The sequence below is a fragment of the Bufo bufo genome, chromosome 6 (genome assembly GCF_905171765.1).
Source record: "Bufo bufo chromosome 6, aBufBuf1.1, whole genome shotgun sequence".
Lineage (NCBI taxonomy): Eukaryota > Metazoa > Chordata > Amphibia > Anura > Bufonidae > Bufo > Bufo bufo.
In genome coordinates this window covers 433410384-433425345 of record NC_053394.1, presented here as the reverse complement: position 1 = coordinate 433425345, position 14962 = coordinate 433410384, and the positions used below count along the sequence as shown (strand labels likewise).

The window sequence follows — 14962 nt, the reverse complement described above, 5'->3', positions numbered from 1 at the left end:
TCTGTCAGACGTTGTATATGTGAGGGGGGCACTCACTTCTGTCAGATACTGTATATGTGAGGGGTGCACTCACTTCTGTCAGACACTGTATATGTGAGGGGTGCACTCACTTCTGTCAGACGTTGTATATGTGAGGGGTGCACTCACTTCTGTCAGATACTATATGTGTGAGGGGTGCACTCACTTCTGTCAGATACTGTATATGTGAGGGGTGCACTCACTTCTGTCAGATACTGTATATGTGAGGGGTGCACTCACTTCTGTCAGACGTTGTATATGTGAGGGGTGCACTCACTTCTGTCAGATACTGTATATGTGAGGGGTGCACTCACTTCTGTCAGATACTGTATATGTGAGGGGTGCACTCACTTCTGTCAGATACTGTATATGTGAGGGGTGCACTCACTTCTCTCAGACGTTGTATATGTGAGGGGGGCACTCACTTCTGTCAGATACTGTATATGTGAGGGGTGCACTCACTTCTGTCAGACACTGTATATGTGAGGGGTGCACTCACTTCTGTCAGACGTTGTATATGTGAGGGGTGCACTCACTTCTGTCAGACGTTGTATATGTGAGGGGTGCACTCACTTCTGTCAGACACTGTATATGTGAGGGGTGCACTCACTTCTGTCAGACACTGTATATGTGAGGGGTGCACTCACTTCTGTCAGATACTGTATATGTGAGGGGTGCACTCACTTCTGTCAGACACTGTATATGTGAGGGGTGCACTCACTTCTGTCAGACGTTGTATATGTGAGGGGGGCACTCACTTCTGTCAGATACTGTATATGTGAGGGGTGCACTCACTTCTGTCAGACACTGTATATGTGAGGGGTGCACTCACTTCTGTCAGACGTTGTATATGTGAGGGGTGCACTCACTTCTGTCAGATACTATATGTGTGAGGGGTGCACTCACTTCTGTCAGATACTGTATATGTGAGGGGTGCACTCACTTCTGTCAGATACTGTATATGTGAGGGGTGCACTCACTTCTCTCAGACGTTGTATATGTGAGGGGTGCACTCACTTCTGTCAGATACTGTATATGTGAGGGGTGCATTCACTTCTGTCAGATACTGTATATGTGAGGGGTACACTCACTTCTGTCAGACGTTGTATATGTGAGGGGTGCACTCACTTCTGTCAGATACTGTATATGTGAGGGGTGCACTCACTTCTGTCAGATACTGTATATGTGAGGGGTGCACTTACTTCTGTCAGATACTGTCTATGTGAGGGGTGCACTCACTTCTCTCAGAAGTTGTATATGTGAGGGGTGCACTCACTTCTGTCAGATACTGTATATGTGAGGGGTGCACTCACTTCTGTCAGATACTGTATATGTGAGGGGTGCACTCACTTCTCTCAGACGTTGTATATGTGAGGGGGGCACTCACTTCTGTCAGACGTTGTATATGTGAGGGGTGCACTCACTTCTGTCAGATACTGTATATGTGAGGGGTGCACTCACTTCTCTCAGACGTTGTATATGTGAGGGATGCACTCACTTCTGTCAGATACTGTATATGTGAGGGGTGCACTAAGATAGATTTCCTCTTAGGAGACATCACGACTGGAGTCATGTAGCAGCACGTCAGGTTACAGGACACCGCAGGGTTAATAAACGCAGAGTTTTCTTGCGCCAAATCCATTATCCCCGATACAGGAAGACCTCCAGACGGATGAGTCCAAATCCAAGGACTCGCAACCGCCCTCCATAGGTTTGTTAATATGGAACATTCCCGAGAGGTAAGACAAACACCAGGAGCCGTCTATGACGGAATGTGTCCACAGGTGGAGCAGAGTGGCCTGCGGGGGGCGTCATGGCTGTGCCGTCTCTGTACACACTGCGCAGCAGGACGCGGGCTCTTTACTTTGTGAGCGATGGAGCCCAGAGCTTCTCCTCTATGTGCCTGCACCCTAGTAAAGGAGCATGGAGGGTGAATACTGCTGTGAGTGGTGTAATCCTGCCTATCTAGGCTCCAGCAGCACAGTGCATTCATCATTCAGTCAGTATAACCCGAGGCTTTAGTAATAAATGGAAGAGACCCCTGAAACTGTCCATATACATGATCTCATCTGGTATTGGGAGTGATGTAATCCTGCCTATCTAGTCTCCAGCAGTATAATTACACTAGTCAATATGACCCCAGCATTTAGTAATAATGGGATGAGACCCCTGATAATTGTCTATATACATGATCTCATCTGGTATTGGGAGTGATGTCATCCTGCCTATCTAGTCTCCAGCAGCACAGTGCACTCATCATTCAGTCAATATGACCCCAGCCTTTAGTAATAATAGGATGAGACCCCTGATAACTGTCTAGATACATGATCTCATCTGGTATTGGGAGTGATGTCATCCTGCCTATCTAGGCTCCAGCAGCACAGTGCACTCATCATTCAGTCAGTATAACCCGAGGCTTTAGTTATAAATGGAAGAGACCCCTGAAACTGTCCATATACATGATCTCATCTGGTATTGGGAGTGATGTCATCCTGCCTATCTAGTCTCCAGCAGCACAGTGCACTCATCATTCAGTCAGTGTGACCCCAGCCTTTAGTAATAATGGGATGAGACCCCTGATAACTGTCTAGATACATGATCTCATCTGGTATTGGGAGTGATGTCATCCTGCCTATCTAGGCTCCAGCAGCACAGTGCACTCATCATTCAGTCAGTATAACCCGAGGCTTTAGTTATAAATGGAAGAGACCCCTGAAACTGTCCATATACATGATCTCATCTGGTATTGGGAGTGATGTCATCCTGCCTATCTAGTCTCCAGCAGCACAGTGCACTCATCATTCAGTCAATATGACCCCAGCCTTTAGTAATAATAGGATGAGACCCCTGATAACTGTCTAGATACATGATCTCATCTGGTATTGGGAGTGATGTCATCCTGCCTATCTAGTCTCCAGCAGCACAGTGCACTCATCATTCAGTCAATATGACCCCAGCCTTTAGTAATAATAGGATGAGACCCCTGATAACTGTCTAGATACATGATCTCATCTGGTATTGGGAGTGATGTCATCCTGCCTATCTAGGCTCCAGCAGCACAGTGCACTCATCATTCAGTCAGTGTGACCCCAGCCTTTAGTAATAATAGGATGAGACCCCTGATAACTGTCTAGATACGTGATCTCATCTGGTATTGGGAGTGATGTCATCCTGCCTATCTAGTCAATACTGTGGTACAGGGTCATACAGGGTCATACTGATGAGTGTATTGTACTGCTGTAGACTAGATAGGCAAGATTACATCACTCACAATACCAGATGGGATCATGTATATGGACGGTTATCAGGGGTCTCTTACCATTATAACTAAATTCTGGGGTTATACTGACTAAAAGGTGAGTGGCTTGTGCTGCTGCAGACTAGATAGGCAAGATTACATCACTCTCCATGCTCCTTTACTAGGGTGCAGGCACATAGAGGAGAAGCTCTGGGCTCCATCTCTCACAATGTAAAGAGCCCACATGACGCCGAGACCACACAGCTATGACGCCCCCCGCAGACCGCCCTTCTCCACCTGTAGACACATTGCCCCCCCCCTTGCGGCTGTCATAAGAGGCTCCTGGTGTTTGTGTTACCTCAGATGAATGCCTCTCTGGGAATGTTCCATATTAACAAACCTATGGAGGGCGGTTGCGAGTCCTTGGATTTGGTCTCATCCGTCTGTGTATAATCCCTGGAGGTCTTCCTGTATCGGGGATAATGGATTTGGCGCAGGAAAGTTCTGTGTTTATTAACCCTGCGGTGTCCTGTAACCTGACGTGCTGCTACATGACTCCAGTCGTGATGTCTCCTAAGAGGAAATGTGACCGCTTAGTGCACAGAAGTCACAACATTTGGGTTTGTAGAGACTAGATAGGCAGGATTACATCACTGAGACCTGTAACAAGTGTCCATATATAATATTATCTCTGTAAGTCATGTAATCCTGCCTATCTAGTCTCAGCAGTACAATGTACTCTTCTTCAGTATAACCCCTGCCTTTAGAAGTAGCGGGATGAGACCCCTGATAACTGTTTATATACATGATCCCCTCTGGTACCCGTGAGTGATTTAATCCTGCCTATCTAGTCTCAGCAGTACAATGTACTCATCACTATTACTCCCGCCTTTAGTAATAACAGGATGACCCCTTCTGGTACTGTGAGTGATGCAATCCTGCCTATCTAGTCTCCAGCAGTACAATGTACTCATCACTATTACTCCCGCCTTTAGTAATAACAGGATGACCCCTTCTTGTACTGTGAGTGATGTAATCCTGCCTATCTAGTCTCAGCAGTACAATGTACTCTTCAGTATCTAGTCTCCAGATGAGACCCCTGATAACTGTTTATATACATGATCCCCTCTGGTACTGTGAGTGATGTAATCCTGCCTATCTAGTCTCAGCAGTACAATGTACTCATCACTATGACCCCCGCCTTTAGTAATAACAGGATGACCCCTTCTGGTTCTGTGAGTGATGTAATCCTGCCTATCTAGTCTCAGCAGTACAATGTACTCATCACTATGACCCCCGCCTTTAGTAATAACAGGATGCCCCCTTCTGGTACTGTGAGTGATGCAATCCTGCCTATCTAGTCTCAGCAGTACAATGTACTCATCACTATGACCCCCGCCTTTAGTAATAACAGGATGCCCCCTTCTGGTACTGTGAGTGATGCAATCCTGCCTATCTAGTCTCAGCAGTACAATGTACTCATCACTATTACTCCCCCCTTTAGTAATAACAGGATGACCCCTTCTGGTACTGTGAGTGATGCAATCCTGCCTATCTAGTCTCAGCAGTACAATGTACTCATCACTATGACCCCCGCCTTTAGTAATAACAGGATGCCCCCTTCTGGTACTGTGAGTGATGTAATCCTGCCTATCTAGTCTCCAGCAGTACAATGTACTCATCACTATGACCCCCGCCTTTAGTAATAACAGGATGACCCCTTCTGGTACTGTGAGTGATGTAATCCTTCCTATCTAGTCTCAGCAGTACTGTGCTCTCATCACCAGGACCTCAGCCTCCAAGACACTTCTGTATTGTATTCTGCAGAAATCTGGACCCAAAAGACCTCAGTAACTTGCAGTAATCTGGAAGGATGAATATAAAAGGCAGACTCACATTCTGTTCGAAGTGTTTACTGCTGTAGCATTCGGTGTTGTCCCGCCAGATATCTGTAGAGTTCTCTTTCCTCTGCCAGACGCCCTGCGCGGTGCAGTATCGGTGCGTGTAGCCAGCGCTGCCTGCAATGACACAGCCGAGGTCAGGATGCAACGTCCTCGTGACATACATGGTGCAAGTGTCTACACGTCCTTGGCCTTTACTGGGAATGGCGGCAAATCTGGCATCTCAGCCAATCGGTCACATGACCTTACGGTTCCCTGCTTATAAGGGGCTATTATGGCTGAATTTGTGCCCCCAAGTTTGGCTCTGATCAGTGACAGGTGCCTTTAAATGAAGGAGTCCGATTCCCGATGTCAGCCGTCCATATGTACGGCTTCTGTTGTCTTCACTTTGAACGGGATTTTTCCTCGAGACATCTGTCACTCTCGGAAGTGACATTTATGGATGTCACGTCTCTTTGTGAGGAGATGATTAAACCTTCAAACAGCGTCCCGATTCACGGATGATGAACGGATCCATATATAGATTTGATCATTCGCAGGCCATCAAAATAAATTAGGGATATAATGTGACTGCCGTGGTGGCGTGAGGTGGGACTTAATGTAAAAAGAGAGGAGTTATAAAAAATACTGCCATAAAGCCATACTGCCGGATATAGCCATACAGTGCCTGAACACCACCGTCATATAGTGCCCAATAAAATCTATACAGTGCCTAAATATCACCGTCATATAGTGCCCAATAAAATCTACACAGTGCCTAAATATCACCGTCATATAGTGCCCAATAAAATCTACACAGTGCCTAAATATCACCGTCATATAGTGCCCAATAAAATCTACACAGTGCCTAAATACCTCCGTCATATAGTGCCCAATAAAATATACACAGTGCCTGAACACCACCGTCATATAGTGCCCAATAAAATCTATACAGTGCCTAAATACCACCGTCATATAGTGCCCAATACAAATCTATACAGTGCCTGAACACCACCGTCATATAGTGCCCAATAAAATCTATACAGTGCCTAAATACCACCGTCATATAGTGCCCAATACAAATCTATACAGTGCCTGAACACCACCGTCATATTAGTGCCCAATACAAATCTATACAGTGCCTGAACACCACCGTCATATAGTGCCCAATACAAATCTATACAGTGCCTGAACACCACCGTCATATAGTGCCCGATAAAATCTACAGTGCCTAAATATCACTGTCATATAGTGCCCAATAAAATCTATACAGTGCCTAAATACCACCGTCATATAGTGCCCAATAAAATCTATACAGTGCCTGAACACCACCGTCATATAGTGCCCAATAAAATATACACAGTGCCTAAATATCACCGTCATATAGTGCCCAATAAAATCTATACAGTGCCTGAACACCACCGTCATATAGTGCCCAATAAAATCTATACAGTGCCTAAATACCACCGTCATATAGTGCCCAATACAAATCTATACAGTGCCTAAATACCACCGTCATATAGTGCCCAATACAAATCTATACAGTGCCTAAATACCACCGTCATATAGTGCCCAATAAAATCTATACAGTGTCTTAATACTGCCTCCATACAGTACTAAAATACAGCCAAACATTGCCTAATTACCACCTCTATACAGAGGTAAATACAGCCGTACAGTGCCTAAATACCACCGTCACATGGTGCCAAATAACATCTATGCAGTGGTTAATTATCATCACTTTAAATAGCCAAATATATCCATGCAGTGCCTAATTACCACTTCATACAGACCCAATTAACACCAATTCGTTGCCTAAATACCGCCGCCATATAGTGCCAAATAAAATCTATACAGTGCCTAGATACCACCTCCATACAATACCAAATAAACGGTCTACTCACCACCTCTATAGAGCTAAATACAGCCATACAGTGCCTAAATAACTCATCAATGCATTGTCCAATCCCTCGGGGTCACTGCAGCCCTTTTAGATGTGCATTATGTCGCCACACACGTCCCACACCCCTAAGGTCAGCGCTGGGTAAACATACACTTTTGCCTGCAGCTGCCAATAGGGGGAGCTAATTGCATATAGAGTTGTACAGCCTCCCTTACTCTAATTGGAAGCTGCTGAACTCTATGCACAGTGAGCTCCCCCTAGTGATGGCTGCAGGTAATCATCATCATTCTATCTGTAGCTGTGTGACAGTGAGCTCCCCCTAGTGATGGCTGCAGGTAATAATCATCATTCTATCTGTAGTTGTGTGACAGTGAGCTCCCCCTAGTGATGGCTGCAGGTAATCATCATCATTCTATCTGTAGCTGTGTGACAGTGAGCTCCCCCTAGTGATGGCTGCAGGTAATCATCATCATTCTATCTGTAGCTGTGTGACAGTGAGCTCCCCCTAGTGATGGCTGCAGGTAATCATTATTCTATCTGTAGTTGTGTGACAGTGAGCTCCCCCTAGTGATGGCTGCAGGTAATCATCATCATTCTATCTGTAGCTGTGTGACAGTGAGCTCCCCCTAGTGATGGCTGCAGGTAATCATTATTCTATCTGTAGCTGTGACAGTGAGCTCCCCCTAGTGATGGCTGCAGGTAATCATCATTCTATCTATAGCTGTGTGACAGTGAGCTCCCCCTAGTGATGGCTGCAGGTAATCATCATCATTCTATCTGTAGCTGTGTGACAGTGAGCTCCCCCTAGTGATGGCTGCAGGTAATCATTATTCTATCTGTAGCTGTGACAGTGAGCTCCCCCTAGTGATGGCAGCAGGTAATAATCATCATTCTATCTGTAGCTGTGTGACAGTGAGCTCCCCCTAGTGATGGCAGCAGGTAATAATCATCATTCTATCTGTAGCTGTGTGACAGTGAGCTCCCCCTAGTGATGGCTGCAGGTAATAATCATCATTCTATCTGTAGCTGTGTGACAGTGAGCTCCCCCTTAGTGATGGCTGCGGGTAATCATCATTCTATCTGTAGCTGTGTGACAGTGAGCTCCCCCTAGTGATGGCTGCAGGTAATAATCATCATTCTATCTGTAGCTGTGTGATAATGAGCTCCCCCTAGTGATGGCAGCAGGTAATAATCATCATTCTATCTGTAGCTGTGTGACAGTGAGCTCCCCCTAGTGATGGCTGCAGGTAATCATCATTCTATCTGTAGCTGTGTGACAGTGAGCTCCCCCTAGTGATGGCTGCAGGTAATCATCATTCTATCTGTAGCTGTGTGACAGTGAGCTCCCCCTAGTGATGGCTGCAGGTAATCATCATTCTATCTGTAGCTGTGTGACAGTGAGCTCCCCCTAGTGATGGCTGCAGGTAATCATCATCATTCTATCTGTAGCTGTGACAGTGAGCTCCCCCTAGTGATGGCTGCAGGTAATCATCATCATTCTATCTGTAGCTGTGTGACAGTGAGCTCCCCCTAGTGATGGCTGCGGGTAATCATCATCATTCTATCTGTAGCTGTGACAGTGAGCTCCCCCTAGTGATGGCTGCGGGTAATCATCATCATTCTATCTGTAGCTGTGTGACAGTGAGCTCCCCCTAGTGATGGCTGCAGGTAATCATCATTCTATCTGTAGCTGTGACAGTGAGCTCCCCCTAGTGATGGCAGCAGGTAATAATCATCATTCTATCTGTAGCTGTGTGACAGTGAGCTCCCCCTAGTGATGGCAGCAGGTAATAATCATCATTCTATCTGTAGCTGTGTGACAGTGAGCTCCCCCTAGTGATGGCTGCAGGTAATCATCATTCTATCTGTAGAGGAGCCTTCTTACTACTGGCCTCATAACAGCAGCGTGGTCAGCCTCGATGACTGGTACAACACTGATGCGAAGCAAATAGTTCCCCACAGCAGCAAGTAAGGTAAATGGCGATATATCTCTTACTGCAGGATCAGTTATATCAAGCATTTCAAAGCATAATCCCTCTGTGAACTACTGTCTGGGTGACCACCATTTTAGTTCCAGTATCTACATCTAGTGGTCACAGGAAGTTATCTGGGCTGTACAATAGACTGAGTCTGCTCTGCATAGATCTGTTTTATATTCCCTGGTGGGTCTTCTTATGGGTCTTGACAGTTTACGAATCTGATATTTACTACAATGTGTATAACAGGTCTGAAGCCTTCCTTCTCATTACCTTCTTGAATGTTAGGCAGGTACCATGGACAAGGAACAGAGATATTTCCAGGGTAAGAAAACGGCCAACAAACAAATTGATCGAACGTCCCATTACAGTAAATTCCTGGAAGAAAACAGAATACGGACCATCAATAATGATGTCACCAGCCATAAACTGAGCTGCTGCAAAGAAAGAAGGAAGTGTGGTCACAGGGAAAGACGGTCAGCTAGGAAACTGACGGCACATCAGAAACAAGGCTTCATGTTCCATCACTATCATCCGATAGAGAAAGGACCATAGAAGACATTGCTGATTATATAAGAAGAGGACAGAGAAAAAAAGGAGATGAAATGAGAGCGGAAGAAGAAGGTGAAAAACAAAAGGATGAAAACAAGAAGACAGAAAATGGTAGAGACGTAATAGTGAGAACCTCAAGTAGACAAATCTGAAGAGGAGCGAGAACATTTTAAAGAAAAAATGTGAAGAAAATATAAGAAGAAAAAAGAAGATAGAAGAGGAGGGAAGATGGAAGAAGAAAGGCAGAAGGAAGAAGATACAAATAAATAGAAGTACATAAGAAGAAGAAAAAATTAAGACAAAAAAAGAAGGAAACAAAGAAAGAAATACAAAAATCATAAAAACACAGAAGAAAAAGTAAAATAACAAATGGAGAAGAAAAATATGAAGAAGGAGGAGATGAAATAAGAAGAAAGAAGACAAAAGCAACAAAGGAAGAAAAAGATGAAGAAGAAAGAAGACAAAGAAGAACAATACAAAGAAAGAAGAAGAAGAAAAAAGGAGAAATAAAAAAGGAAAAAGAAGACAAAAACAAAGAAGGAAGAAGAAAAGAAAAGGGAAGAAGACGAAGAAAAAGATGGTCACAAAACAAGAAGAAAAGAGGAAAGAGACAAGAAGAAGAAAAATGAGAAGAACAAAGAAGGACGTAGAGGACAAAAAATATGAAGAAAGAAGAAAATGAAGAAGAAGGAGGGGAAAAGGACACAGAAGAAGAAAATAAGAAGAAAGGAAGTAAACAAAGAAAGACGTAGAAGACAAAAGCAAAGAAGAAAAAGGTGAAGAGGAAAAAGAAGTAAGAAGACGACAAAGGAAGGGAAGAAAATTGATGATGAAAAAGAAAGAAAAAGGGACAAAGAAGAGAAACAAAGACAAAAGAAGAATAAGAATAAATAAATGGAGGAGAATGAAGGAGTGAGGAGGAGAAAGAGGAAACATAAAACATTTCAAGTTTTTTTTTTCGAGGAGAAGGAAGAGGATGAAGAAAGCACATGGGAAAGAGAAGGAACATTGCTATTTCAGGATAGAACATTTCTTGAGACGCAGTATAATCTTCCCGGAGTCTCCTGTTGTTATTCTTATTGGATACTATGTGGTCGTAAAACGTTCTTATCCGGTAATAAAGCGCAGCAATAAACTTCCCCCTTATCACTTACTCCTTACAAGAGTCTCCACACGCGCTCCAAGGTCTGTGCTGTGTGGGTAATTACATAAACTGGACCCATAAGTCACATTCCCCATCACCGAGGAGCCTTCAGAACACAAGAAACAATACTGAGAAATCTGAAGGAAGATTCCAGAACGTCTAGGACATACATGGACAGTCGTGGAGGATTGGTCCATCATTGGATCTTCTTGCAGTAGGAGAAGGATTGGAGACTTTCTCATAGTGGCTCACTATCTCCCCCTGTAGGGTCTGTTCTGTCTGCAGTCTATGACCAGCTCTCCTCTTCTAGAAGTAGCAAAGCTTGAGGCCTATACATCATCTGAGGCTGATATGTTGTCATGCATGCATCTACCAATCCAAATAGACTGAGCTTTATATGATTAAATTCTGTCAGACTGAAGCCACCACTAGGGGGAGCTTAGAAACTGGCTGCATAAGAGTTTAATATTTTTTTTTTTTTTGAGCAGACTGGTACAAGTTAGCAGAGTCGTTCCATTATAATTAGAGGGCAGAATCAGCAAAGTTGTTTCATTATCAATAGAGGGCCAGGGCAGGATCAGCATTCATCTTACTATTACAGGGTATGGTCAGCAGAGTCATCTAAATATATTAAGAAACGGGTCAAAGGGCAACATCAGCAGAGTCGTATTATTACTGTTAGAAAGCAGTGCCAGCAGAGTAATCTCATAATAGGATGGGTCAGAAGAAGTCATCTCATTATCATTAGAGATAGTGGTCAGAAGCATAATTCCATTATTTTGATTCTGCTGACCCTGCAGTATTATCTCATTGTTAGTGAAGTCAGAAGATTCATCTCAATATTATTAAAGTGCAAGGTCAGCAGAGTCATCTCAATATTAGGGTGCAAGGTCTGCAGAGTGATCTCAATATTATTAAAGTGCAAGGTCAGCAGAGTCATCTCAATATTAGGGTGCAAGGTCTGCAGAGTCATCTCAATATTATTAGGGTGCAAGGTCTGCAGAGCCATCTCAATATTATTAAAGTGCAAGGTCAGCAGAGTCATCTCAATATTATTAGGGTGCAAGGTCAGCAGAGTCATCTCAATATTATTAAAGTGCAAGGTCAGCAGAGTCATCTCAATATTAGGGTGCAAGGTCTGCAGAGTCATCTCAATATTATTAGGGTGCAAGGTCTGCAGAGCCATCTCAATATTATTAAAGTGCAAGGTCAGCAGAGTGATCTCAATATTATTAGGGTGCAAGGTCAGCAGAGTCATCTCAATATTATTATAGTGCAAGGTCAGCAGAGTCATCTCAATATTATTAAAGTGCAAGGTCAGCATAAATATCTCGGGCACTATTGAGTACAGCTTCTTTTACTTAAAAATGCAGGAATTTCCAAATTATGTGGAGTAGCATGCGCCATCTTGGACTCTTGAGCCACATAGGTGGCGGCTGCCTTCTTAATAAATTTCTTCATCTCCCCACTGTGTGAGGTAGTTTTAGGAGGTCCAAGGGTATCTAGACTTTAGATCCGCCAATTTTGACCATGGTAGGTCCGACAAGCAAGGTAAAACAAACTATAAGGGTGAGGTCTGTTGCAGAGCAAAGTTTCAGGCAGCCATCTCCATCTGGCACAGGCTCCGCCCCCCAGCAGAGTCATCTCAATATTATTAAAGGGCAAGGTCATTCAATATTATTATAGGGCAGAGTCATCTCAATTTTATAGGGCAGGGCCAGCAGAGTCATCTCAATATTATAGGGCAGGTTCAGCAGAGGCATCTGAATATTATGGGGCAAGGTCAGCATAGTCATCTCAATATTATAGGACAGGGTCAGCAGAGTTATCTCAATATTATAGGATGGAGTCAGCAGAATCATCTCAATATTATTAGAGGGCAATGTCAGCAAAGCCATCCCAATATTATAGAGCAGGGTCAGCAGAGTCATCTCAATAATATAGGACAGGGTCAGCAGAGTTATCTCAATATTATAGGATGGAGTCAGCAGAGTCATCTCAATATTATTAGAGGGCAATGTCAGCAAAGCCATCCCAATATTATAGAGCAGGGTCAGCAGAGTCATCTCAATAATATAGGACAGGGTCAGCAGAGTCATATCAATATTATTAGAGGGCAATGTCAGCAGAGTCATCCCATTATTATAGAGCAGGGTCAGCAGAGTCATCTCAATATTATAGGACGGGGTCAGCAGAGTCATATCAATGTTTTAGGGCAGGGTCAGCAGAGTCATCTCAATATTATAAGGTAGGGTTATCAGTAGTTGCAGGAACTACTAGCTTAGATGTAAAGGCCACTGAGCCGCACAACCATGGCAGAGCATGCTAAAACTACGACTCAGATCAGTCCATAAATATCATTAAATACTGTAAAATATTTACGTTGTTAATTATTATTATTAATATTACTTTAAAAAATGTATTATTTTTGGCATTTTGTTTTCTCTAAATGATGTCACTGGAGCTATTCCTACATAAACAGGAGAATCTAATTTACTATGATAATGAATTTACATGATGTGTTCATGACGCTGGATGCCGGAGCCGATGGAGCGTGGTCACTAAATGAGGCGACTGAGCCCGTCAGCAGCTCGGAGTTATTGAACTCATTTTTTATTATGAATGCGCTCACATGTCAGCAAATCCAGAAAATATATAAGGGAATGAAATATAACAAAATATTACTAAAATATATAAAATAATAATGGTGATCAAAGATATACGATAAAAGAAAAATTATCTAAAGTAATAATGATTATCTGATATTAGACAATAAAATAAAAAAACTAAAAAAAAACTAAAGGGGTCTGTATACCTTAAAAAAAAAACAACTGCTTACTTTTAAAATGTCCCACACCACCGATCCGATCCATGCTGGGCCTGCCGCAGTCACATGACATTACAGCCAATCACTGGCCTGAGTGGTGAAGGGTTGACATGGCCGATCAGGCCAGAAATAGCGGAAGCTGTGGCGTGTGAACGGCGGGATATTTTAAAGGTAAGGTTTTGTTTTGATTCGCCCCCCCCCCCCTTTTTTTTTTTTTTCATTTAACAACTTTATTAGTATTGTGGGGGGTTAGCTCTTCTCCGGGGGTCAGTCTCACAGATTACTTCAGACACGGATATACTCTCCAAACTTTGCATTTATTGTGCAACACCAGCAACAACAAACAATAACACAAAACAAATACCTGCCCGTCTGGGCTCTAACTAAACATAGGGTAGAATCCCTGACTCACCTATAGAGTGCTATTCAGACACGGTCATAACCTGCGGCTTTCTCAGCTAGCCCAGCAGCCTCCAGGCTGTAGCAAACGCAAGTCCCTTTGGGGGATTGTGGTCCAGCAGTCCTCCCGACTCTGACCTGGTGGCCCTTGTACCGCAAGCGTCACTGCATCCCCCAAATTCCAGGCTGTCACTTAGCCTCGTGGTCCCTCAGCCTAGCCCAGCTGAGACCACAAAGACAGAGCCTCCAGGCCTCTGTCCACAGGTAACACACTCCCCCCTTGCTGACACTCTGGGAGGTGCTTCATGCCAGGCTGAGTACCTCCAGCTGGTCTCACCTGTGGTGGAATAGGGGCGTGGACCGCACTATCCACCCCTTCCTTGCCTCCAACCTGCGTGAGACCTGTCACTGTCTCACATACCCGCCCCCTTTGTTCAAGCCCGTGAGGGTGAACACCTGCATAACCACGGGAGGCTGGTGAGAGGGCATCCACCTGGCCTGGACGTGGGGAACAGCCACCCACCCTGCTCTTTGGCTGCTCCCAATAAGAACCAGCCCAGATTGGCTTTACAGCCACACTAAGTAACCCAGTGTCCACCCTTTGTCTTCTCGAAGTCTCCAGTCTCTTTGACCGCCTTCTCATCCTTCTCGGACATGGCACCATACACTTGCCCTGTTAACCCCTCCCCCTCTTTCTCATCGAGGCAGGAGGCACCAGGGTCTTCAGCAGACTCCTCGTCTTCTGTCATTTTCTCCAGAGGCTCACCCAGGACACTGTTCTCCTTTTGTGGAGGAGTCAGGAGATACAGACCATCATAATAGCTCGGATCCAAAAACAGATCGTTCACCTCCTCATACTTCTTCCCCAGCAGGCTGCTGGCTATTTGGAAGGCCTTGTATGCAGAGGGGACGTCTTCCAGGCCTGGGCTACACGCTACCACGGGTCTGTGGTCTTCGGCATCCACATCAGCCCCACCAACTGGTTCAGCAGAAGCATCTTCCATCTTCTCTGCCACAGCCAGCAC

At 44.4% G+C, this 14962-nt stretch overlaps 1 protein-coding gene across 1 annotated transcript in view; it reads right to left on the bottom strand.

Annotated features, from left to right (window-relative positions):
* Positions 1 to 14962, bottom strand: part of GLP2R (glucagon like peptide 2 receptor) — a 95895-nt gene that overhangs the window by 22872 nt on the left and 58061 nt on the right. The window contains exons 3-4 of the mRNA XM_040437390.1: positions 9289 to 9393; positions 5153 to 5274 (exon numbers count right to left, since the gene is read on the bottom strand). Coding sequence (XP_040293324.1) covers positions 5153 to 5274; positions 9289 to 9393 — 227 coding nt within the window. The remainder of the gene's footprint in view (positions 1 to 5152; positions 5275 to 9288; positions 9394 to 14962) is intronic.